This window comes from Megascapheus bottae, chromosome 3 (genome assembly GCF_031878675.1).
Source record: "Megascapheus bottae isolate mThoBot1 chromosome 3, mThoBot2.hap1, whole genome shotgun sequence".
Classification (NCBI taxonomy): domain Eukaryota; kingdom Metazoa; phylum Chordata; class Mammalia; order Rodentia; family Geomyidae; genus Megascapheus; species Megascapheus bottae.
Window position 1 is genome coordinate 48,204,916 of NC_143511.1, and position 25,495 is coordinate 48,230,410.

The following is a 25,495-nucleotide window of genomic DNA, read 5'->3' on the forward strand; positions in this document are numbered from 1 at the left end:
TGTGTGTGTGTGTGTGTGTGTGTGTGTGTGTTCATAAAGGACTACTAAGTTTAGATGCTGACCTCTATAGGATGTTTCTCTACTGTCTTCTTCTCTCTCCCTCATACTCATATAATCTCTCTCTCTCTGTCCCTCTCTCTCTCTCTCTCATCACACACACACACACACACACACACACACAGCTACCATACCCAAAGTTATTCTCTCAATACAATCTCATAAGTCATATCCCTGTGGATTCTGTTCCTTTAAAAAGCATTGCAAGGCTCATTCTTTCATCTCAGTCTGATTAGCCTTTTGCATCCTAACACTCCCCTTCATCCATGGTGCCATTTTAAAAGTTCTTTACCCCCCTGGGCTGGGAGTTTGGCCTAGTGGTAGAGTGTTTGCCTAACATGCACGAAGACCCAGGATCAATTTCTCGGTACCACATACATAGAAAAAAGCCGGAAATGGTGCTGAGGCTCAAGTGGTAGAGCTCTAGGCTTGAGAAAGTCCAAGGACAGTGCTCAGGCTCTGAGTTTAAGCCCAGGACTGGCAAAAAAAAAAAAGTTCTTTACCCCTCAAAAAGTTTGTTTTACAAACATATTTCTTCAAATCCTGAGCAACCCAGTGAGGATGTTGCCAGGTTACTTAGCCTCTCTGGATTCATGTGCCTCTCTGCCCTGTGAACTGGATAAATACCAACAGAAGGTATTGGTCATATGTTGGAGATGAGATGAGAGGAGATGAGATAAGATAAATGATGCTTCCACTCTGAAGAGTGCTACATTGGCAAGAAGTGGGTCCGTAGTCCATCTCAAATAAACTTTCCCAAACTCCCTGGCTATACCTACACTCTGGCTATACCTCATTTATCAAAAAGCCCTGCAGGGCCAGGAGTTTGGCCTAGTGGTAAAGTACTTGCCTAGCATGCACAAAGACCCATGTTCAATTCCTGGGTACCATATACTTAGAAAAAAAGCTGTAAGTAGTGCTGAGGCTCAAGTGGTAGAGCTCTAGCCTTGAGAAAGCCCAAGGACAGTGCTCAGGCCCTGAGTTCAAGCCCAGGACTAGCAAAAAAAAAAAAGCCTTGCAATCTCAATGGTCAGTGGTCAAGGTATTTCAGCACATAGCATTGACCCCAAAGCACTGCAGGATCCAATGAGGTTTCTGAATCATCAAACTGAACCACACGTTTGCGTGGTATGTGTATTTTATTGTCTTCCAAACTTGAAAAAATTTATGATGAGTACTTGGCAGTATTTTTCAATGTGTGTTCCAATATGTTTTACACAATAAAAAAGACTTACTGTCAGTGTTTTAAAATGTTGTTTCTGCCTGTTCAGCATTTATCCCTTCCTTCTCTGGGAACTACATTTCAGTTTCCTTTGGGGACCAGCTTACTCCTAACGCCTTGTTCTGTAGTCCACAAGGGCTCACCCTAGTGCTCTACAATAAGCTCAGGCCTGGACAATAAGAGGTTTTTTTGGCCAATCCTGGGCCCTGAACTCAGGGCCTGAGCACTGTCCTTGAGCTTTTTCAAGGCTGGAGCTCTACCACTTGAGCCACAACACCACTTCCAGCTTTTTCTATGTATGTGGTACCAAGGAATTGAACCCATCTTCGTGCTTGCTTAGCACTCAGTCTACTATTAGGCCAAACTCCCCACCCCACAATAAGTATTTTCTGTTGCCACCTGTGATCAGCTCAAGAATCAACAGGAAGCTCAGGCCAGTAAGAGGGTCTTTTTGGGAACCACTGAGATTGCTAGTGAAAAGAAGGCAGGTCAACTTAGAATCACTAGAAATCACAGGCCCAGCCTGGAAAGAAACATGAGGGAAAGCTCAAAGATGGAAAGCAAGATCTCATTACTTCCAACTAATCAGCAGATAAAATGTTAGACTTTCCAATACTTACTCAAACCAATAGGGTTTTGTTGTGCATTGTTTTGTTGTTTGCTTAAGTATTTGTTCTTAAAAAATGCTAACTCTTGCACTAGTTTACACAAAGTTAAAATTTGTTGACACTAGGACTTCATAGAGACTTCAAAATATTAACATGCAATATGGATGTGCATTAAGGGGGTATATGTGAAGCATTCCCCAAACTTATGTATCTAATGAACTTTTCCTTTTTGAAGACCATTATCACTGGGCTTGTAACCCACAGAACACCTTGGAAAGCCTAGTGCATATTACCTGCAGGTTAACCCAATATTAAAATCCTGCAAGTCCCCATTCCCTTATTATTCTGGATAAATGAGACAAAGGGGAATTCATTTATCCAACACTGTTGACGCTGTTTTCCAGCCTTTAAAAATGTATGTGTGTAATTTTTTATTCATTTTACTAAATTGAGGTCATAAGCACAAACCATGGTATATTTTTCCAGACTTAATAAAATGTGTGCAGATATACAGACTTGTCTTTATTATATCAGGGTCATAATTCCTGAACTGCAATAGTTTTGAATTCTCCATTTTAAAAATGTTTTGGGCTGCAAGTATCACTGACATGCTGTCACTTTCTTAGCAGTAAGCTCTTATACTCATTTGTGGATATAACACAAGAGAAACACTCTGTAAATTTTGTGTGTGTGTGTTGTTCTTTTTCTTTTTTTAACTCTCAAGGCCTGTCCCTGAGCATTGTCCCTGAGCTCTTTTCCTGAAGGATAGCATTCTACCACTTGAGCCATAGCACCACTTTGTTTTCTGGGGCGGGGGGGAGGGGGGGTTAATTGGAGATAAAAGCTTCACAGACTTTCCTTCCTGGGCTAGCTTTGAACCACGATCCTCAGATTTCAGTCTTCTGCGTAGCTAAGATTACGGACATGAAGCACCAGAACTTGGCTAATTGTGTTTTTTTTGTTGTTTGTTTTTGTTTGGGGGGGGGGGTTTTGCCAGTCCGGAGCTTGAGCTTTGGGCCTGAACACTGTTCTTGGGCTTTCTCAAAGCTAGTTAGTGTTCTACCACTTGAGCCCCAGCACTACTTCCGGCATTTTTTCTATGTAAGTGGTACCGAGGAATCAAACCTGGGTCTTAGTGCATGCTAGGAAAGCTCTCTACTGCTAGGCTAAAGTCCCGGCCCCTGTGTATTCCTTTTGTAAAAAGGCCAATATGTCCTGCATAGGAACCAGGGTTATGAAGATATACCTATACCTGATTCTATACATTAATTCAGGTCAGTGATAATTTTAGCCTGAAAGGTTGTTTCTTTCCAGGTTCCTGCCTTGGGTTTAAGCAGATAATTTCAAATGACCTTTGAAAATGGGGAGTATTGTAATACTTTGGCCAAGGAAAGAAATACTTCGGCTTAGTAGAATAGCATCAAACTTACTGGGCCCAGTGACTCATACCTGTAATCCTAGCTACTCAAGAGGCTAAGATCTGAGGATCTCAGTTCAAAGCCAGTCCAGGCACAAAAGACCTTGAAACTTTTATCTCCACTAAACATCAGAAAACCAGAAGTGGCCCTGTGGATCTAGTGCTAGCCTTGAGCTGAAGAGCTGAGGGACAGAGCCTGGGCCCAGACCCAGAGTTCAAGCTCCACCAAAAAAAAAAAAGAAAGAAAGAAAGAAAAAAGCATCAAATTCCACTGTGAAAGTGTAAAATGAAAATCTTTTATTTTTCTAAACCCAGGAGAACCCCATAGTCAAAAAAAATCCATTTCTTAGTTTATAAGTCATCCGTTGGCACAGATGTCAAATTTTAGTCATTTTTCAGGTATTTTGTCTGCCAATAACTCAAGTTGCTGCTTGCCTGTTTCAAGAGTATTTGTGAGGCTCCCCTGCTTTGTGCTTCTGTAATGGCATGGATGGGAATTTGGGTCAGTGGGTTGATGACTAAGCTCCCCTTTGTTGTGGAAAGCAGAGTCCTACCCCTGAGCAGGAAGGCAGGGTTACAGGCACACAGACTAGTTATTGGAGGCAGAGAAAATTCAAAAAACTTTGAGCTGTCTACAGTCAGGGGAATGCAAGCTTCTGGATCTTGGTTAGCATCAAATGGGATTGGTAGCCATACTTTGAGGCTTGGCCAGGAAAAGGCATGGAGACTCCTCATGTCTACATCTAAAACTGCAGTGGCAACAACTGCAGGCATCTGTGGCCTGAAGCCTAGTCTAGCAACCTGATCCCACACCCCTGATGCATTTTCCAGAATCCAGAGCACATGTTCTGGAAGGTACATATCCTCCTGGACTCCCACTGTACCCCAAGGCAAGGAGGAATCAAGCACCTGCTCAGACAACCATGTGCAATGTTAGTGCCTGATCTGCCAAAGAAAACACTCCTTTCTGCCCCTTACCCCCAGCATCTATGCTGAGAAAGGCCTCTGTCTTCCCAATTGGAGGCCTGCTGACCAGATGTGGGTCTAGGTGATAGCCTATGGGCTAGGGAGCCATTGATCTACAGTTAAGATTGTGCATGCCCCACCTATCCCACCTGCTTCCTCTTGACAAATACACAGTTGAAAGTCACTGGTAGAGAAAAGAGGTCTTTCAACTCCTCTTCCAAATTGCTTTCATCCCATTAGCAACATGCTTTCCTCAGAAGCAGAAGCTTCTAAGCTGTTCTTCCTGGATATGTTTCAAACAATTCCAGAGCAAGGAAAACCTATAATGAAAAGTCATTTAGAAGATACTATATGATGGAGCACAACTGCCTGCTCCCTCAGTCACCCCCAGCACAGGCTCCAGCTAGGACTGCTACCCCACCTCTGCTCAGTTGAAGGCCAAACCTGAGCCCCTGGTGGTATCTGAAAGTGGGAAGGAGGAGGTCAGGATTGGGAGTGTGATTAGAGGAGGGACTATGGCTACATAGCTCTAGGAAATGGCCTGGGGTTGAAGGTTAGTGCTGTTCCCTTCACCTACAAACATTCAATGGCCTGGTTCTTTATTATTTTCTTTAAGTAGTTATACAAAGTTGTTTATGAATACAGTGTGTGTGTGTGTGTGTGTGTGTGTGTGTGTGTGTGTGTGTGTGTCCATCTATCCTGGAGCTTGAACTCAGCGCCTGGGCACTTTTCCTGTACTTCTTTGCTCAAGGCTAGCACTCTACCACGTTACCATTTGAGCCACAGCTCCATTCTCAGCTTTTGGGGAGTTAATTGGAGATGAGTCTGACAGACTTACCTGCCTGGGCTGGCATTAAACTAAAATCCTCTGATCTCAGGCCCCTGAGCAGCTGATTGCAAGCGTGAACCAGTGGTGTCTAGCCTTGATGCTATTCTTGATGCTATGCTCAACTTTAATTGAGAGAGGAATTATGGTGCAAAATTTTGACCTCCCCAAAACTGAGGGTGAAACACCAGGATCTGCACCCATGTAAGTGGCCCCACTGTGTTGAAACCTACAGATAAGTCACATGCTGATGAGTGGTGGACAAGGAAAACTGCATTTTCCCAAGGGGGATCTCATACCCAGAAGATACCATACCATGGGCCAACAGACCACTTCCAACCAGCCCAAGGCTTCCACAGCAACAAAGCCCTCTATATCTCCTTCTCCAGCTAGGTCCCAGCCTTCTCAAGTTTCCCTCCCCTCCTAATAGCCATTTGTCTATGAAGATTTCAATAGCTGGACTGATAACAGTAGAACCTTCATACTCCAATCACCTCCCAAAGGCTTGGTCTCTGGACAGTGCTGCACTGCAAATACTGCTCTTATGGTCTTTTAGAAGTCATTTTAGGTACAGACCACAGTGTTCTCCATTCACTTAGTGAAGTCTAGTAAAGTATATGATTTAATGTGATCTGTGGATATAATATGTGGAAAAAATGAGAAGCATCTAAAGTAGATCAAGAGTCAGAAGACCTGGATTCCACTTCTAGCTTTGCTGACCTTAGCCATGACTTTGAGCAATATGCTTTACTGCTCTGAGTCTTTCTACCCCTAACAGTAAGTATTCCATACTAACAACATGAGGATTGAACAATGGAGAGTCTGCCTTAGTGATGTTAGAGTAAAGATACAAGGAACGGGTACTTACACAGACTAGTTCATGTGCCTGAGAGCCATGGAAAGAGTAAACCCTAGGCAAAATGATACAAGTTCCTCACATAAGAACCAGACCCTGGACCTAAACCCAGATCTCTAGGCTTGATCTGAAATCTCGCTCACCCTGTTCCCAAGTTCTCTAAGACTATGTGCATGCTTATGGATTCTGCAACTTGAAAGAGAAGCTAAGGTGCCAGGTCTCAATCCATGGCCTTCTATGCTGTGTGCTAGGTATCAGTCCCTGTTTCTCTATGTGTGAGACTCATCAAGACCACTAAGCTCAACTGACCCTAGCATGAAGGCTTTTTTAAACAAAACGTCTTTCCTCAATTTTGTCCAATTAAATGGACAAATTTGGTAAAGTCATAGGCCGAAGAGAGAAATCTCTAGGATAGGGTCTGGATCATCTTCATAGATTTGGTTACTGCAGTCATAGTAGTGACAAATAGGCCCACCCAAATTCCTAGCAATCTGCACAGCTTGAAAACAATTGTTCCAGTCTTAATTTCTCAGAAGAGCCTATAGCTTCTGCCCATGGCTCTAGAGCCCGTTTTCAACTGCCTGGTTGCTAAAGCTCTTTCTCCCTGTCCCACAACCCAATATCCCTGGACTGGAGTTTGCACTGGTTTGGAGAAGGACAAGGACCTGGCAAGCCACGCATCTCTGAGATACCACAGAACATTTTCCTCTCCTTCTCCTCTTTTCACCCCTGACAAAGAGGCCCAGGCCCCACATCAGTCAGAGCTATTCTGACTACTAGGTCACAGAGTAAAGAAATGGAAACATGTATGAAGTATCTCTGAGCACACAGAACCCCCAAACAAGATTCCAGACCCAACCTCAAAACCCCCACTAGTATGCAGAGTTTACTATGAAATCTCTTCAAGAGTCCCAAGTAACATTAATTGCAGGGAGCACATGGGATGAACACAGAGCTGTACATTCAATCCCCCAAAATCAAATTTATTCTTTGACACTTTGTACTTGTCAAGGGTTAATTATTATGTAATTCATACAATGATTAAACTAATAAAATACATCTGGATCACAAAAAGGAAACAGAAACCAGCTTTGATTCTATGAGCATTCTAAAGGAGTGGGGGGGCCACAGGTGCCAAGGGGAGACAGTGGAGGGATGTATAAGGGAAATTAATCAGCCTGGGAGCGAATGCCATTCTCCTTGAGTCACATGATTCTCCTTTTATTCAAATATCCCAGAATTGGCAATGAACTTTTTTTTTCATTTTGGGGAATTCTCCTTTTTTGTCCAATGAATAACTTCCATTTTTAAGTATTGTGTATTTTTTTAAATAACTTTTCAAAGTCAGGCTGACACTGCCAACTCCTGCTCCTTAGGCTTTTCCATCTCATTCATGGAGACATGGCTGTTCCTTGGAGATCCTGTCAGGGAAGATGGTCTAAATATCCTGTGCCCCATACCATCCACTTCTTCGAAAACATAGCCAGGGGGATTTGGGTATGAAGCTAGGCACCGGCCCATTTCCTTGGGAGTAAAGCTGACTGAGTAGGTGGTCTGGCCCTCCACAGGGACATTCCCCTGAGGTACAGACCACGAGGGCTTAAAGCTTTTGGTACTCGCAGGTGGGTGAGGCACATAGTGGGCCCGAGTGGTGGTCAGGTTGTCAAAAGGCTCTGCAGGAAGGCTCAGGTGTTGAAAGGGCTTGAATGGCTCTGCCCGATTGCTGGTCCACTGCTTATAGTCATCCTTCGTGGTGGTGGAGCTCTCAAAGGGGCAGCTCGTCTTAATCGGGATTGCTGGTCGGTAGGCCTGGGCAGGGGCACCCTTAGGATATGTGTAATGGGCTTGCACAGTTGTCAGAAAATCCATCTTCTCTTCAGGGGGGGCATAGTTGATGGGAGATTTGGAGAATACCTGAGGCGTTGGCCAAGCTTGGTACTTATCTCGGAACTCAGTGGTGTCGGCAAAAGGTGCATCTGACGCAGAGGTCCTGTCTGGTGGCTTCAAGCTTTTGGCAGGCTGCCCAACCAAGCCCCGGAAGCACTCTTTGTGGGTAGTGAGGCTCTCAAAGGGGATGTGACAGGGTTTGAATCTCTTAGGTTCATAGACAAAGCGCTTCTCCATAGGGTGTGGCACATAGTTCAGCTTGTAGTTAGTCAGATCCTCCAAGGGGATGTTACAGAGATTGGGGATGGGAGGAGGTTTATAGCTCTTGGTACTCACAAAGCCCTTCATGGGGTAGTCATCTTGGTGAGTGGTTCTATTATCAAACTTGGTGAATGCCGGCCGGTAGCTGTGTGGTGGACGAAGAAGCTCTCGTTTTGGTTGGTTCCAAAGTAAATAATCAGCTGGAATTAAAGCAGAAGAGATCATGAAAATGATAATGCAAGTATTTACAAATGCATTAATTGAAACATAGCAGATTCAAGGCAGAACTTAGTGTTCATTTCATTAGAGAGACAAAGTGAAAGCCCAACAAACCAGGAAACCAGTAGTTGCAAGGGATGAGGTAGGTCTAAGGGGAAGGAGAAAGAATGCAGCCAAGAATTCAATGCATTGGGCCAGGAGCCTGGCCTACTTCTCACCTACCATGCACAAAGCCCTGGATTTGATTCCTCAGTACTACATACACAGAAAAAAAGCCGGAAGTGGAGTGGCCTCGTCTTCATCTTTCTCTTCTCCTGGCGCAGGCGGTGCCCCACTCCCAGCAGACTCCTGTCCGCAGACTTTTTGAGACCAAACACCACGCCTTCAATTAAGTTACAGAGTTCTGATGGAGAAATATTTGAAGTTGATGTAGAAATTGCCAAACAATCTGTGACCATCAAGACCATGTTGGAAGATTTGGGACTAGATGATGAAGGAGATGATGACCCAGTTCCTCTACCAAATGTTAATGCAGCAATATTAAAAAAGGTCATTCAGTGGTGCGCCCACCGCAAGGATGAGCCTCCTCCTCCTGGGATGAGAACAAAGAGAAGCGTACAGATGATATTCCTGTTTGGGACCAAGAATTCCTGAAAGTTGACCAAGGAACACTTTTTGAACTTATTCTGGCTGCAAACTTCTTAGACATCAAAGGTTTGCTTGATGTCACATGCAAGACTGTTGCCAATATGATTAAAGGGAAAACTCCTGAGGAGATTCGCAAAACTTTCAACATTAAGAATGACTTTACTGAAGAGGAGGAAGCCCAGGTACGCAAAGAGAATCAGTGGTGTGAAGAGAAGTGAAATGTGCCTGACACTGTAACACTATAAGGATTTTCCAAATACTAGTTGCACTGCTCTGTTTATATAACTGTTAATATTAGACAAACAGTAGACAAATGCAACAGCACATCAATTGTATTAGCATAATATTGTCCTCATTGCATGTGTAGTTTGAATACACATCCCAAACTTACAGCTGAGTTTCTTCTAGTCCCAACGAAAGCTTTTCTTTTCTTTACTCTGAATGAAACAATCGTGGGTTCTCTGGAAAATGTCATTTTAGGATTTCTCTTTCTGTAGAGCAGTTTCTGCCTAGTTTATTATCTAGTTAACTTTAGTTCAGCTTTTAGAACTTGGCTTTGTAAATAAGTTGCAACAAGGTTTCTGATAGAATTAACAAAATACATCTTTATTCACAAATCGGAAACTGGAAAAAGGCTACTTGAAGTTAATGTTCTGAATGGGGTTTTTAGGATGTTGTCTAGAGTCTAGCCAGGACCACTGATACAAATGAAGTATGGTTCTTAATTACGTCTGAGACTTTTTTTTCTCCCCCAATTTTTAATCTTCTCAACTTTGAATATGTTACCTAGAGATTCAGTTACTATCAAGTTTGTGGGGGGGGGTTGTTTTTAGTTTTTTCTGTTGTTTTGGAGAAATGTAACTAGACAACTGGTTAGCTTTTCAATTAAAAACACTTAATTCATGTGGTATGTCATCTTTTGATGATCAGGATTTCCTTATGGAGAAAACAGTTTACATTAGTTGCATGTAAAAAAAGTAAATTTTTTTGCCATTGGGTAGGTGGCTAAGTTTTAAAAATCCTAAGTATAATTATTTCAATAAAGAGTTAGTTGCAGAATAAAAAAAAAGCCGGAAGTGGTGCTGTGGCTCAAGTGGTAGAGCTCTAACCTTGAGAAAGCCCAAGACAGTGCTCAGAAGCAGTACTGTAGCTCAAGTGGTAGAGCTCTAACCTTGAGAAAGCCCAAGGACAAGGCTCAGGCCTTAACTTCAAGCCCCAGGACTGGCAAAAATAAAAGAAGAATTCATGCATATACTACAAAATTAAGAAAAGTAAAGGAAGCCAGGTGTTCACATCTATATTCCTAGCTACTCAGGAGGAGGCTGAGATCTGAAGATTGTGGTTCTGAGCCCAAAGTCTGTGAGACTCTTATCTCCAATTAATGACATTAAAAAGTGAGGGGCCAGGGGTTTGGCCTAGTGGTAAAGTGCTTGCCTAGCGTGCACAAAGACCCAGGTTCCATTCCTCAGTACCACATACATAGAAAAAACTGAAAATGGTACTGTGACTCAAGTGGTAGAGTGGTAGAGTGACTCAAGGGGTAGAGCCTTGAGAAAGCCCAAGGACGGTACTCAGACCCTGAGTTCAAGCCCCAGGACTGGTTAAAATTAAAAAAAAAAAAAAGGAAAATAAGGGAAAGGTGAGTTGGGAGGGATTGGTGAGAATTTTGAAAAGGGTAACAGTGATCATGCGATTCATTGTATTCACAAACTGTTTTGTTAAATAGCAAAAAAAAAGACTAAGGAAAACACATAAAATGACTTCCAAAAAGAGAACTGAAAAAAAAAAGAAAATGTGTGTATGAGAGAGAAAGAGAAAATGAGAATGGAATTTTATTTATCCATTAAGAACATACCTATAATCCTAGCTACTCCAGAGGCTGAGATCTGAGGATTGTGGTTCAAAGTCAGTTTGGCACGATCCATAAGACTCTTATCTCCAAATAACCACCAGAAATGGTGCTGTGGCTCAAGGAACAGAGCACTAACCTTAGGCTGAAGAGCTCAGAGACAGTACCCAGGCTCAGAGTTTAAGCCCCATGACCAACATATAAAACATGAAAGCACATGTAGATCCATACGCATATGTAAATGATCAAACTGATTAAAATATGATATTTACAGGGGCGGATTGCTATGTCATAATCTCCTTGAACAATTAACATACAGTTTAACAAAATGAGTGTTAGGAAGCTGAAATATCTTGTCTGAAGATGGGTGGTTCAGGATAGAGATTGAACAAATGGAGAGAGGAATAATGGGTGAGTAGTAATAATACTTGATATATCTATATGAAGATGGAATTAGGCAATGAGTTAATAAGTAAGATTGGGATAAATGGGGGGATGATAAAAGGGATGACATTGATCAAGATTCATAAGACATTGACAAGTTGAAAATCCCCTTATATCCATTTAAAGGAAGTAAAATACACAAAAAATACAAAAGCATCTTTTTCAGACTTCATCTTCAATTATTTCCTGTATTTCTTGCTGTTGGTTTCCTTCCATTATGATCCATAAGTTGAAAATCTATATGATCTACTCAGAGAGTTACATAAGCTTCTGAAAAAGATAGATATTCTTTAGCTGCCAGGATACTCTCTAGATGTCTGTTAAATCCATTTGATCTATACAATAGTTTAACTCTCAAGTTCCTTTATCTCTGTTTGGCCTGGATAATCTCTCTTTTGGTGAGAGTAGGGTATTGAAACCACCAAATGTTATTTTATTGGATTTAACTATTCCTTTTATATATATATATATAGTAATTAATAAAAGTTACATATTTGCCAGATAGAAGGTGCATTAATTCACATATATTGATACCCTTTCACATGTCCTGGTCCCCCCCCGTCTGGGTTTTCCCCCCTTCCCTATCCAATTTCAAATAACCAAATACAATTATATTATATTTTTATTCTTAGATATTATATTTAGGTCTCTGATCCTTTTAAATACTCATTTTATTTACTTTATTTTTTTGGAGTGCTAGACACCAAACCCCCCAAATCCCCTGCATGCTAGGTAAGCACTGTGCCACTGAGCCACAGCCACAGCCCTTGGCCATTTATTTTTTTCATATGATATAAAGATTGCAGCTCATTTGGCATACAGACATCCAACTGTCTCAGAATCCTATCTCAACAAGATTACCTTCTCACACACTAAACTGCCTAGGTACTATTGTAAACATTTAGTTGGCAATAAGTAAACCTGAGGTTTAAGTCCTGTAGTTATAATTTCACTGGATTGTTGTTGCACCTGTTTTAAAACTATACTATAAAGTGATTTATAGTATTAATAGTATGGGGTTTTTATTACATCAGCAAATGATTAATAAATTATTTGCTTTTAAAGATATAAATATAATGAAGGAGTATTTTTCTCAAAATTATTATAATAATATCTAGGTTATATTTTAGAGTATTTCTAATTATTTGGGTTTACCCTTCACTTTGCAGTTTGACTATACACTAATTATTACCTTACTTTTAGATGGATAGCTATAAGCTCTATAATAAATTCTATTTTTTTTTGCCAGTCCTGGGCTTGAGCTCAGGACCTGAGCACTGTCCTTGTATTTTTTTCTCAAGGCTAGAGCTCTACCTCTTGAGCCGAAGCACCACTTCCAGCTTTTTTTCTATGTATGTGGTACCGAGGAATCGAACCCGGGTCTTCATGCATCCCAGGCAAGCACTTTAACCACTAGGCCAAACTCTCGGCCCCCTAAGCTCTATAATAAATAGTTACAAATGCCCAGCTCCTCAGAAGTCTTGATAATATTGTTGAGTCTCTCTTTATAAAAACAGAAAGGGTCTAAATGAATGTTCATATAGTATGATTTTGAGACTGGGTCCAAAATATAATTATTAGGGGCCAAGTGTATATCCTAGTGGTAGAGTGCTCACTTAGCATGTACAAAGTCCTGGGTTCAATTCCTTGATACTACATACACAGAAAAAGCCAGAAGTGGCACTGTGGCTCAAGTGGAAGAGTGCTAGCCTTCAGAAAAAAGTTTCCAAGGACAGTGCCCAAGCTCTGAGTTCAAGCTCCAGGACTGGCCAAAAAAATATATATATATATATATATTACATATTATATATAATATAATTAGTGTAATGAGTTCTACCTCAAAAAATTTAGCAGAGCCAAGCACCAGTGGCTCACACCTATAATCCTAGCTACTCAGGAGGTTGAGATCTGTCTGAAGGTTGCAGTTCAAAGCCAGTCTGGACAAAAATGTCCATGAGACTCTTATCTCCAATTAACCACCAAAAAAACAGAAGTGGTGCTATGGCTCAAAGTGGTAGAATGCTAGCCTTGAACTGGAGAGCTGAGGGACAGGGCCCAGGCCCAGAGTTCAAGCCCCATGGAAAAGGAAAGAAAAGCAGATAAATAGTAAAACAAATGGATCAATGGAAAAACCATAAAGCCTTATGGTTTACATACAAGTGCAGAAATTATAGAAATCAGGGCAAGAGGAAGGGAATACAGAGATCTTCAGAGATGTAGAGGGCATTTGTCTATGATAATTTTTCATTATCTTTTTCTTCCTCCTCACCCCCACCCCTGCACCCCAGTGCTAGTCCTGGGGCTTGATCTCAGGGCTTGGGTGCTGTCCCTTGTTGCTCAAGATTAGCATTCTACCACTTCAGCCACAGTGCCACTTCCAGTTTTTTCTGAGTAGTTTATTGGAGATAAGAGGCTAACAGACTTTTAACTTTTTTTTTTTTGGCCAATCCTAGGGCTTGAACTCAGGGCCTAAGCACTGTCCTTGGGCTTTCTCAAGGTTAGAGTTCTACCACTTGAGCCACAGCACCACTTCTGGTTTTTCAAAGAATCAAACCCAGGGCTTCCTGCACGCTAGGCAAGCACTCTACCACTAGGCCACACTCCTAGTCCTTAACATAACAGGGGTTTTTTGGTATTTGGGAGAGGATTTTTGCCAGTCCTGGGGCTTGAACTCAGGGCCTGAGCACTGTCCTTTGGCTTTCTCAAGGCTAGAGCTCTACCACTTGAGTCACAGAACCACTTCCAGCTTTCTCTATGTATATGGTACCAAGGAATCGAACCCAGGTCTTCATGCATGCTAAGTGAGCACTCTACCACTAGGCCAAACTCCCAGCCCCTTAACATAACTTTTATAGTACAGTTTTAGCATCCGAAAGTACTCTTTTCAAGTTTACTTTTTTTATGAATATTTATTCTGGCTTATTTAAATTTTATATATAAAATTTGAGATTATTTTTAAATGTTCTTTTTTTATTAGAAAATGCTCCTGGGATTTTATAAAGATTTTATCTATAGACTGCAATGATTGCCAGGCACTTATGGCTCATGTCTATAAGTCTAGCTGCTTAAGGGCTTGAGATTTGAGGATCACAGTTCAAAGCCAGCTTATGCAGAAAAGATCATGAGACTTTTGTGCATCAAGTGGTAGAAAGCCAGTCTTGAACTAAAAAGGCCCTGAGTTCAAGCCCCAGTATTGGTATATCAACACACAATAATTAAAAAAAAAAAGAATACAATTATCTATAGATCATTTCAGAAGTAACTGTCCCTGAGCTCTTCAGCTCAAGGCTACCACCCTACCCTTGAGCCAAGCCCCACTTCCCATTTTCTAGAGATTAATTGGAGTTAAGAGTCTCAGGTTCTTTTGTGCCCAGGCTAGCTTTGAACCTTGATCCTCAGATCTCAGCCTCCAGAGTAGCTAGGATTACTGGGGTGAGCCACCACGCCCCGGCAGCTGATTATATTTCTAAGTGCAACTTAGTGGTCAGCCATTGATCATAATGAAGTGCTAATGAATTTTTATGTAAGTTAGGAAACATAGTAAACCCCTCCCCCAAAAAGCCCAAGTTTGAACTGGCTTTTATTTTCAGCTGAAAATCTCATGCCTCCTACATAATCAGTAGGCCTTCCATTTTTACCATGGAGGTGGCATAGATAGGCTATTCTGATCTCTTGAGCCCATGCACAGCACTGCTCAGGGGCACAGCCTTTACAGACCACCAGGATATGTATGAATTTATCAAGACCTACTATCACCATCTTATTCTCTGGATCTCCCTGATAAGTTACCTATTTATCTCTGACTTCCCATTGCTTGCCTCAATTAATATTACAAACATCAAACTAGTTGTAGAAGTTAACTTCAGTGAATTTTTTTCTAACCAGAGATCGTTGCAGGCTGTTTGTTTTAATCAAAATCCCTTTGTATGCACTTTATTTCAAGTCAACTCAGACTCCACTGACATAAGAGCTTCTTTCCTTCACAATCTAGACTTCCCCAGCAGAACTACCACAAGGAAGGTGAGGAGAGTGGTATGACAGAAGCAGCTCCAGAACAAGTCACCACTATTCATCACTAAGCTTCCATGTCTTTATCTTGCTTACATACTCTCAATTTGTTATAGACCTCTGCTTGCTTCTAGAGTTGTACAATGGTTGGTTTTTACCATGTTATCTAGGCTTATAATTACTTTTAGAGGGCTGGGATTTTCCAAGCTTCTGCCACTCCAGAACCCTTGACATCCCCATCCCTACACACACTCTCAAGTTTATTTTAGACTAGTAATACTAGTAATACATTTCAATGAAAAGTCTCAATCCTCCAGGGTGTGGTGGTGAATGCCTATAATTACAGCAGTTGGGAGGCTGAGGCAGGAATATCACAACTTTAAAGTGTGCCTGGGATATCTATCAAGGCCCTGCCTCAAAAGAAAAGGCAAGAGAGAAAATTGAAAGAAAAAGAAAAGAGAAGAAAAATCTAATCTTTCTCCAAGGGTCATTAATAGTTCTGTCAACATCTTGAAATCATTAAGGGCCTTAGAACCATCTTGCTGAATATAAACCATATGTCTCACCCCAAGACTTCAGGCCTTCCTGAAATAGGGGCATCTACCTGTAGGTACCTACATACTGCCTCAAGATACTTAATAGTGGGCAGAATAGGCTTTTCTGACCCTCTTCTGTGATGGATGAAGTGTTAAGAAAACAGGGTCCTGAGCTCAAAGTTGCCTCTTGTGATTTCTGCTACCCAACAATATAGTTGAAACCACATTATTATTCAGCCTCCTGACTTCCTCCACCCAGCATTTATTACAAGAAAACCTCCACAAGGCCCAGAAAAACCTCAGAATTCCACATGACAAACTATTCACACACCAGTAAAGTCCTTTAGGGCCATAGTGTCATGTGGGTAATTGGCAAGAACCTCTTTAAAAAGGATTCCATTCAATAATGGGTCTTTAAAAAACAAAAACTTAGCTAAACCTAAAGCTGAGCATCAAGTAATTACACTCTCAATTTTTCCAATTGCACAGTGTTTGGGAAATGTCACAAATTACAACCAAATGCTGCTGAAACATACTTTATTGGTGGTTTAGGGACTCCAGTAAAGGTGCTGGCCATGAGTAGAAAGGGAAACCTTTTAATATTTTTTCACACAGAACTTATAATGGAAACAGGATAGATAGATAGATAGATAGATAGATAGATAGATAGATAGATAGCACTTATTGCAATATACATATTTTAATTATCTTTGGTCTCTGACTTCTTTTTTTATTTCTTTGTAAAGAGAATCAAAATGTAGCTAGAATAAGTGAAGATTGCTATTGGAAACTTACTAAAGCAGCAACTTTGCATTAGAGTTAAGCCATCCAACAGATGATAGATGAAAAGATCAGGCACATTAGCAAAGGATATGCCCTCTTCCTTCATAGAGGCATGAAGTGGTTCAGCATTGACCAAAGGGAAGGGTCAAGATCACAGACTTTCCCCAAACCTCACTCCTGCTCTTGACCAGAACATATAATACCCAAATTTCATCACCCAGAGACCTGAACAATAGTTTAGAACCATTCATTCACTTATCTCTTTACTTGACCCCTTTACTGTCCTTTTCCCTGTGCTAAATGCTGGAAAGACAAATACTTGGTATTTAAAGCTGAGTTCTAGAAATCATGATATTATAAGCAAGCAAGGAACAAACTGCTCAAACTAATAAAATGTAAGTATTTGCTGTCATCTAAAGGCCCTCCAAACTTCACAAGATGAAAATCCCCAAGTTCCATCCTCATGAATGCATCTAAATTAAGGCTCTCCCCCTCTATGCATTCCCTGTCATACGCAATGCAAATGGTATTTGGTATCTATTATGTTAAATTGTAAATAGTTCAGCTGGGTGCCAGTAGCTCACGCCTGTAATCCTAGCTACTCAGGAGGGTGAGATCTGAGGATCAGGTCCAAAGCCAGCCCGGGGAAGGAAAGGCCATGAAACTCTTATCTCCAATTAACCTTTAAGGCGGACAGGGATAGCCTTGAGCTGAAGAGTTTGGGGACAGCACCCAGGCCCAGACCCACAACCGACAAAAAAGAAAAGGTAAACAGTTCAAAGGTATATGAAGTATACCTTTGAACTTAAGTAAAAGGTGAGTAAGACCAGATTTTCTCAATTTTAACTTTAACATTACAGCCCTATCCATCATGGTTCAATTTTAGTCATTGAATATTATTCTGTCATTTGCAGACGGCAACTTGAGATGCAAGTGGATGGATACAGGAAGCAATATGGGAAAGCTGATGGTAAAAAAGACAAAAAAGCCTGAGCGCTCCCACCCCCTCCGTGTATTTATTTTGAGGATGAATAATTTGAGAAAGGCTGAATAAGTGGGACTGCAAATTAAACTGCAGAGCTTCTGTATGGCAAAGGACATAGCTAGTAAATTCATTAGGAAGCCTACAGAATGGGAGAAGATCTTCATTAACCATACAACGGACAAAGGCCTCATATCTAAAATATATCAACAGCTCAAAAAATTGAATCACTCCAAAATTAATCTCCAAAGAAACAACCATCCCATTAAAAGATGGGCCAAAGACTTAGAGAGTCTTCTCTGAAGAAGAAACAAAAATGGCCTATAGACACATGAAGAAATGCTCGACATCTCTGGTCATAAAAGAAATGCAAATCAAAACAGCTCTAAGATTCCACCTCACTCCAGTTAGAATGGCCAGGATCAAGAAAACTAATAACAGATGCTGGAGGGGATGCGGCCAGGAGGGAACACTACTACACTGTTGGTGGGAGTGCAAACTCGTTCAACAACTATGGAAAGCAGTATGGCAGCTCCTCAAAAGACTAAACATAGAGCCCCCCTATGACCCAGCAATTCCACTACTTGGCATTTACCCAACCGTCCAGAAACAAGGGCATACTAAATCCACTAGCACAATGATGTTCATTGCAGCACTATTTACCATAGCAAAGATATGGAACCAACCCAGATGTCCCTCAGTTGATGAGTGGATCATCAAGTTGTGGTATTTGTACACAATGGAATTCTATGCTGCTGTCAGAAAGAATGACATCTCCCCATTTGGAAGGAAATGGAAGGACTTAGAAAAAATCATATTAGTGAAGTAAGCCAGACTCAAAGGAAGATAGGCTCAATGGTTTCCCTCATTTGTCATAATCAGTAGAAACCTTGGGCTCTCATAGCAAAGATTTGCAATAGAGCAAAACCTAGATACATAAGGCCATACAGTATGATGCTAAATGAAAGGACCTCTAGGATATAGAAACGAAAGCCATATAATGAGTGATTGCTGTCCTTAATGTACTATGTTCTCTCTCATATCTCTTTTGCTGTCCCTTGGTTATCTCATATTGTTACAGTATTTCACTTTGTTATCTGATATATTGGATATATGCATATTTGGTTATTTGAAATTGGATAGGGAAGGGAGGAAAACAAGATGAGGGTGGGCGTGGGGGGAGGGAAATGGGGACCAAGACATGAGAAAGGGTATCAATGTATGTGAAGTAATGCACCTTCCATCTGGTGAATGTAATGTAACCCTTCTATTAATTACAATAAAAAATATATGGAAAATCAAATAATAATTTGCTGTGGAGGAGTAGTAAAGACTTTGTTTTGTAAGACACTAATTTAAGCTAGGCACAGTGGCTCATATCTGTAATCCTAGCTACTCAGGAGGCTGAGATCTAAGGATCACAGTTCAAAACCAGCCCAGGCACTACAAAGCCCTTAAGACTCATCTCCAATTAATCACCAGAAAAACCAGAAGTGGCACTGTGGTTCATAGAGTAGGGCAGTAGCCTTGAGCTCACGAGCTTAGGGGCCATGTCCAGGCCCAGAGTTCAAGTCTTACAACCAACAAAAAAAAGTTACTTACTCTTTCTTCTCTAACTTCTAAGGCAAGCAAGGAGCCATTTTCATTCCCAAACCTTTCCCTGTACCTACTATAAAGGTAGAGAAAAGGGAGCTGAGTTGAGCAGGCAGTGCTCTGATGAGCCTCCAACTACAAAAGTTATAAACCAGGGAGATAAGAACACACAGAGGGACAGATGAAATGAGTGTTTGAAGCTGGAAATGCCTTTGTTGTCATCCCCCTTTTGAAAAGGGATTTTCACCACAAAAAAGGTAAATATTTGAGGAAATAGATGTGATATCTTGATTCAAACATTAAATTAACACATACATGCTATAAATTTATACAATTATTTTATGTCAATTAAATATTTTGTTTGTATGCTAGTTCTGGGGCTTGAACTCAAAGCCTCATGCTTTTGTTTGGCTTTTTCACTCAAGGCAGGCACTCTACTATTTGAGTGACATCTCTATAGACTTTTTTTGCTAGTCTTGGAGCTTAAACTCAGTGCCTGGGTATTGTCCTTGAACTTTCACAAGGCTAGTGGTCTGCCACTTGAGCTACAGCACCACTTCTGGCTTTTTCTGTGTATGTGGTACCAAGGAATTGAACCCAGGGCTTTGTGAATGCTAGGCAAGCATTCTACCAGTAGGCCATACTCCCAGCACCCTCTATAGGCTTTTATCTGTGCTAGTCAATGCAACATATTTTTTCCTTTTTTATTGTAATTAGTAGAAGAGTTACAGTTATATTCACCAGGCAAAAGGTACATTACTTAACATACATTGATATCCCTTTCTCCTGTTTTGCCCCCATTTCGCTCCCCCCATCCCCTTCCAATCATCTTGTTTTCCCCCCTTCCTTTTCCTATTTCAAATAAACAAATAAAACAAATATACAATATACCAGATACTGTAACAATATGAAAATAACCAAAGGGCAACAAAAGAGAAGAGAAATAACATAGTACATTAAGAACAACAATCACACAAGATAAAACTCTTGTTTCCATATCCTTGAGATCCTTTCATTTAGTCTCATCCTATATGACCTAATGTATCTAGGTTTTGAGCTACTGTAATCCTCTGCTAGGAGAGTCCTTGGTATGTACTAATTATTAGAAATGAATGAAACTATGTTGTTTGGGGCTGACTTACTTCTCTTAATGTGATTTTTTCCAAGTCCCATTTCCTTACAAATTGGGTGATGTCATTCTTTTTTATAGCAGCATAGAATTCCATTGTGTATAAATACCATATCTTGTTGATCCAATCATCTACTGAGGGGCATCTGGGTTGGTTCCATATCTTTGCTACGATAAATAGTGCTTCAATGAACATCGTTGTGCTAGTGGCTTTAGTATATCCTTGTTTCTGGACAATTGGGTAAATGCCAAGTAATCGAATTTTTGGGTCATAGGGGAACTCTATGTTTAATCTTTTGAGGAATCTCCATACTGCTTTCCATAGTGGTTGAACGAGTTTACACTCCCACTAACAGTGTAGTAGTGATCCCTCCTGGCCATATCCCCGACAGCAACTGTTGTTATTAGATTTCTTGATAATGGCCATTCTGACTGGAGTGAGGAGGAATCTCAGAATTGTTTTAATTTGCATTTCTTTTATGGCCAGAGATGTCAAGCTAAATACATATTTTTAAAGAATAAATTAATCCAAATTTACATCAAGTTCAAAACTGAAAGAAAACTAATTCAAAGGGTCAAGAGTCTACATAAATGGGGTTGAAGATATAACTCAGTGACAGCTCATTTGCCTAATAAACATTAGATGCTAGGTTCAAGCATGAGTACTGTACAAAAACAAAATATCAGCAGAGAGGCTTCAGTCTGGTTGGGAAGGATGAATAAAATTTGGTAGTAATGTATTTCTTGATCTGTATGACATCTATATGTGTGGGTCCAGTCAAAATTCATTTGTTTATGTAATTATGATGCATGTACTTTCCTGTTTGAATATATATATATATATACACACATATATATGTATGGATATACATCATTTCAGTGTTTTTCTAAGTGGATAAGTGAAGCAATCACTCAACCAATGGTAAAATAATTTAACAGCTTAAATTTGAAATGTTTCCCCATTGTAGGATTCAAACAGGAAGCTAAGAAAGAGATCAGTAAATATTTCTACAAATGGCAAGGTATTACATATCCTATGTACTGCGGGTTGTAGGATCTCCATCCTGACATATAAATGAATGCGTATGGCTATTTCAATAAAATGTACTTATGAATATTGAACTCTGAATCTCGTGTAATTTTCACATATCCTGGAATAATAATCTTGGTTTTTTTTTCAGTCATTAAAAACTTTAAAACCATTCTTAGGTCCCCAACCATACAAAAACAGACTGCTGGCCAGATTCAACTTGCAGGAAGTGGTTTGCTGGCCCATGCACTAAGGGAATGTGCATATAAAATACATTTTCTGGTCTGCTTACAGGCTTTTTACCTCGACCTGCACCTCAGTTGCTCTCTTACCTTTGTAAGTAGGCAGAGACTCCATCTTATCACCACATGGATATTTACTGTCCCGAGGTTTGATGGCATCCACCCGGCACATAGTATAGGGGTTGAAGTCTTGTTTATACGTCGTGAGCAAGTCCATATTTCCCTCATTTGGAACGAAGGGATCAGGCTGATGGAGTTTCACTGGCATTACTTTGTGAAGTCCATAATCTCTCCTGGAAGGAAAGTAAGTATACGTCACTGGGATCCTGCTCTTAGAAGAAGGTCATTTGCCATTCAACTTGGTTGATTCTATGAGCATTTGCAAAGTTTTCTACTCTCTTTTCCAACTGCTCTTCTCCTCCAGTCCTCATTTAGAAGAAAGGCATCACCATTCCCTTCTTACCCATGTTAGACAGCTACCTGCCATCCTTAACCTCACAGCCCCTGAGTCCATTTCCTAGACATGGGCCCATTCTACCTCCTGAGTGTTTCTTTCCTTCTTGGCCCAACCTGACCATTTTTTACTTGGATCACATGATAGGCTACTACCTGAGCTTCCTGTTTCACTCTAGCCCCTTCAATTTCCAGAGGATAGCAATTAAAGTCTGTAAATTAAATTCAGATCATTTTGCACCCAAGATTGAAAAAAAAAATCTCCCAGACAAAGCCTCTCTAGGTTGATTTACAAGTAGTTATGGAACTAGCCCCCTGCCTCACTCCTGAACCCTCACGTCCTACCACCCCATCCTGCCTTCCCACACTGAGTGCCAGCTACAAGGCATGACTGGGCAAAGGACCTCTTCTGTGCTGGCTCTCTCTCCTGCCTTCTAGCTAAACTCTTTGCTATGAAGCTAATGTCTATTTTTCAGGTACTCCCACTTTCTTTCTGTACTCTCAAGAGCTTTTGCTAATGTTTACCTCTTTCATCTACTTGACCTACAGAAAACCTAGAAGAAGCAAGATGCATTGTACTTATAACTGAACTCATAGAATTAAAACTCCTTTGTAAAACTAGTTAATACAGAAAAATACACGATACTATTAAAAAAAGAAGAAAAAAGGAAAGTCAGAAGAAGGATAAAAATGGTAGTCACAGAACCCATTACTTATCTCTTTGCTATCTAGTATAAATGATCCCATTATTTTAGGGTGTATGAAAGCAGGAAAATAGGATAGAAAAGAAAAACAGACTGATTTTCTCTGAATGTGAGACAGTCTTTTTCTAAAGCAGTGCATAGTTATAAAAGGCCCACCAGCAGGAGCCACCCTTACCATACTAGCTGAGTTGGACTGGTCTGGCCATGGAGACAATCTTAGCTGCCCATTTGATGCTAACAGTTCCCCCCACAAGAGCTTCTGCTTTACACAACAGGTTTTTGCCTGGAACCCATTTATCCAACTGGGGAAAGTAGATTTTCCCTAAATGGTGCTTGCCAGACAGACCCACCAAGGGAAGGGGAAGGTTTCCGGACAGGAAAACATTAGGCCCAAACACCAATAAAACCTACTTCCTGGTCAAAATCTGGAGCCGCATTACTGAGCCATGCTTGACTAGCAAAGGTAACACACACTCTGCTGTAACCTGTCTTGCATGAATTATGCACCAGGTTGTCAATAAACCCTAACCAGGTCCTGAAAATGCTTGGTGGGATGAAAGGAGGGAGTTAGGAAGCAGGAGAATTAGTCTCTCCAGGGCCCCAAAGGGGAAATGCGAGTTGCTTCAGTTGAATTCCCACAACACCCCCAGGACACATCTTAAAATATATCTTAATGGCAGACACACTGCTGCAGCCCATCCCAGAGCTGTCTTTATGGACAATCAGAAAAAGAAATGAAATGACCTAAAATAATTGGCAGGTGACAGTGTATACTGGGTCACTTCCACACTGTGGCCTTAATGAACAAATACTTCATTATGGTGACAAATACTGAACAAATTGTGGCAGGGAACTGGAAGGATTAAAAACCTTGTGTTATAGAGATAAGTGGAAATTCCTGGAAGACATCTGAAAAATATTTACCTGGAAAATTATATGGCCTGAAAGATTTTGTTTTCTAAGGATAACGGAAGTTAAGTTCTCCTCCCTCCCAGAAAAAGAAAAATGAATTTGAAACCACATAGTCATAAGTCCTCATAAACTTGTATTTAATGATGAATACTCTTTTAGCCTTCTTCACTATGTTTTTAATATTATTGTTATTATTAAGGTGTTACAAAGGGGTTACCATTTCATAAGACTAAATTTCTTCTTTTTTTACAATGCCAGCCTTTCCTTCACTTTCCTCAGTTTCTCCTTCCTGCCCTGCCCACAAGTTACTTACGCCATTTTCTATAGCATGATAGTATTTATTTAACCTTTCTCCTTCCTTTTCTGTGCCCTTTTTATCTCTCCAAAAGAAAAAATACCCAAAGCAAAAACAAACACCATCACCAACAACAACAATAACAAAATAATCTCACCAACAGCAGCAGCAATAACAAAAAAGCACAAAAATTAAAATACTATTTTTCCATAAAGAGTATTTTAAATATTCAGAGAAGTTACACCTTTGTGTTTCTCCGCTAGGAGTATACTCCTTTGTCTGACTGCATGTGAATGCCTAGAGTCCTGGATAGGTTATCATGTCCAGTTATATTTTATTATTATTTTTTTGCCAGTCCTGGGCTTGAGCTCAGAGCCTGAGCAGTGTCCTTGGACTTTCTCAAGGCTAGCACTCTACCACTTGAGCCTCAGCACCACTTCTGGCTTTTTGCTATGTATGTGGGGTACCAAGGAATCGAACCTGGGTCTTCGTGCATGCTAGGCAAGCACTTTACCACCAGGCCAAACTCCCGGCCCCATCCAGTTATATTTTAGATCCAGCTTCCGCATATGAAGGGAAAACATATTTGAGTTCTCTAGCCCTAGCACACTAAAGGAATGCTTTCTGGACTTGGGCCCAGACTGTACAAGGAGGCCACTAAATCTGCTTCTGCTATGACTTGCCCTGGGATAGCCAATTTCCTCTCAAAGATGCTGCAAGAACCTTCCTTTTAGTCTCCAGGTTCTCTGACTACTAAAGCAAAGTTAATGCCCTATCTCCTTCTTCACAGAAAAAAAAAATCATAAATTATTCCAGTCAGTTTCTCAAAGACAAAAGAAGAAACATTAACATTCTTGCTCACCACATTGAAGGAATGAAATTTTTCCTTAATCTCTTTTAGTATGAATTCAAGTTCCATTACCATTGTGTATTATTGAATTTACTCATTATCTCTAACCATGGAAGATTATGGAGGAGAAGTTATCTACTTTTAAAGAGAAATTTTCTTAAATTTGAAATTTGATTCACTTATGTACTACACAAAAATAGTCACTATGGCTTTAGAGTGAATTTCATCAGAATTGATTTTATTTTCTTCATTAGGTTGAGAATATTCATTGAAACCTGGCATTAACCACAACATAATTGCATGTCCCAATCAGACAATCTTACAGCCTTGAAGTGTATGAAAAGAAAAGTCTGTATTCTTTCTAGAAATTGCTCATGTTTTTGGCGAGCCATGCATCCCCCCCCCTTCTTTTCCTGTGACCATTTCTGAAAGTCTGAGTTCACCATGGCTGTGAACAAAGGAAAACTTAGTCAAGCATCTAAGTTTATTTTAGGTAAACAGCTATAAACATTATATAGTATAGAAGGCCAAGAGTTAAATTCAGAGTTAAATACAGGCTAAAGTGGCCCTGCTGAGAAAGTCATAACAACTTGACCTCAAATCATTTTGCAAGGCTAAATAAAGGAATTAGACAAAATAAATAAATAAATAAAATTTGACAGAACAGAAAGAGGAAATACCAGGGCCGGGAGTTTGGTCTAGTGGTAGAGTGCTTGCC

At 40.5% G+C, this 25,495-nt stretch overlaps 1 protein-coding gene and 1 pseudogene across 2 annotated transcripts in view; one reads left to right on the forward strand and one right to left on the reverse strand.

Annotated features, from left to right (window-relative positions):
• Positions 1–6,928: 6,928 nt before the first annotated feature.
• Positions 6,929–25,495, reverse strand: part of Saxo1 (stabilizer of axonemal microtubules 1) — an 85,781-nt gene continuing 67,214 nt past the window's right edge. For both annotated transcript variants that reach the window (XM_090330034.1, XM_090330035.1), the window contains exons 3-4: positions 21,654–21,856; positions 6,929–8,300 (exon numbers count right to left, since the gene is read on the reverse strand). In XM_090330034.1, the coding sequence (XP_090186160.1) occupies positions 7,297–8,300; positions 21,654–21,856 (1,207 nt within the window). In that variant the 3' untranslated portion in view covers positions 6,929–7,296. The remainder of the gene's footprint in view (positions 8,301–21,653; positions 21,857–25,495) is intronic.
• Positions 8,457–9,404, forward strand: LOC150065441 (S-phase kinase-associated protein 1 pseudogene; annotated as a pseudogene).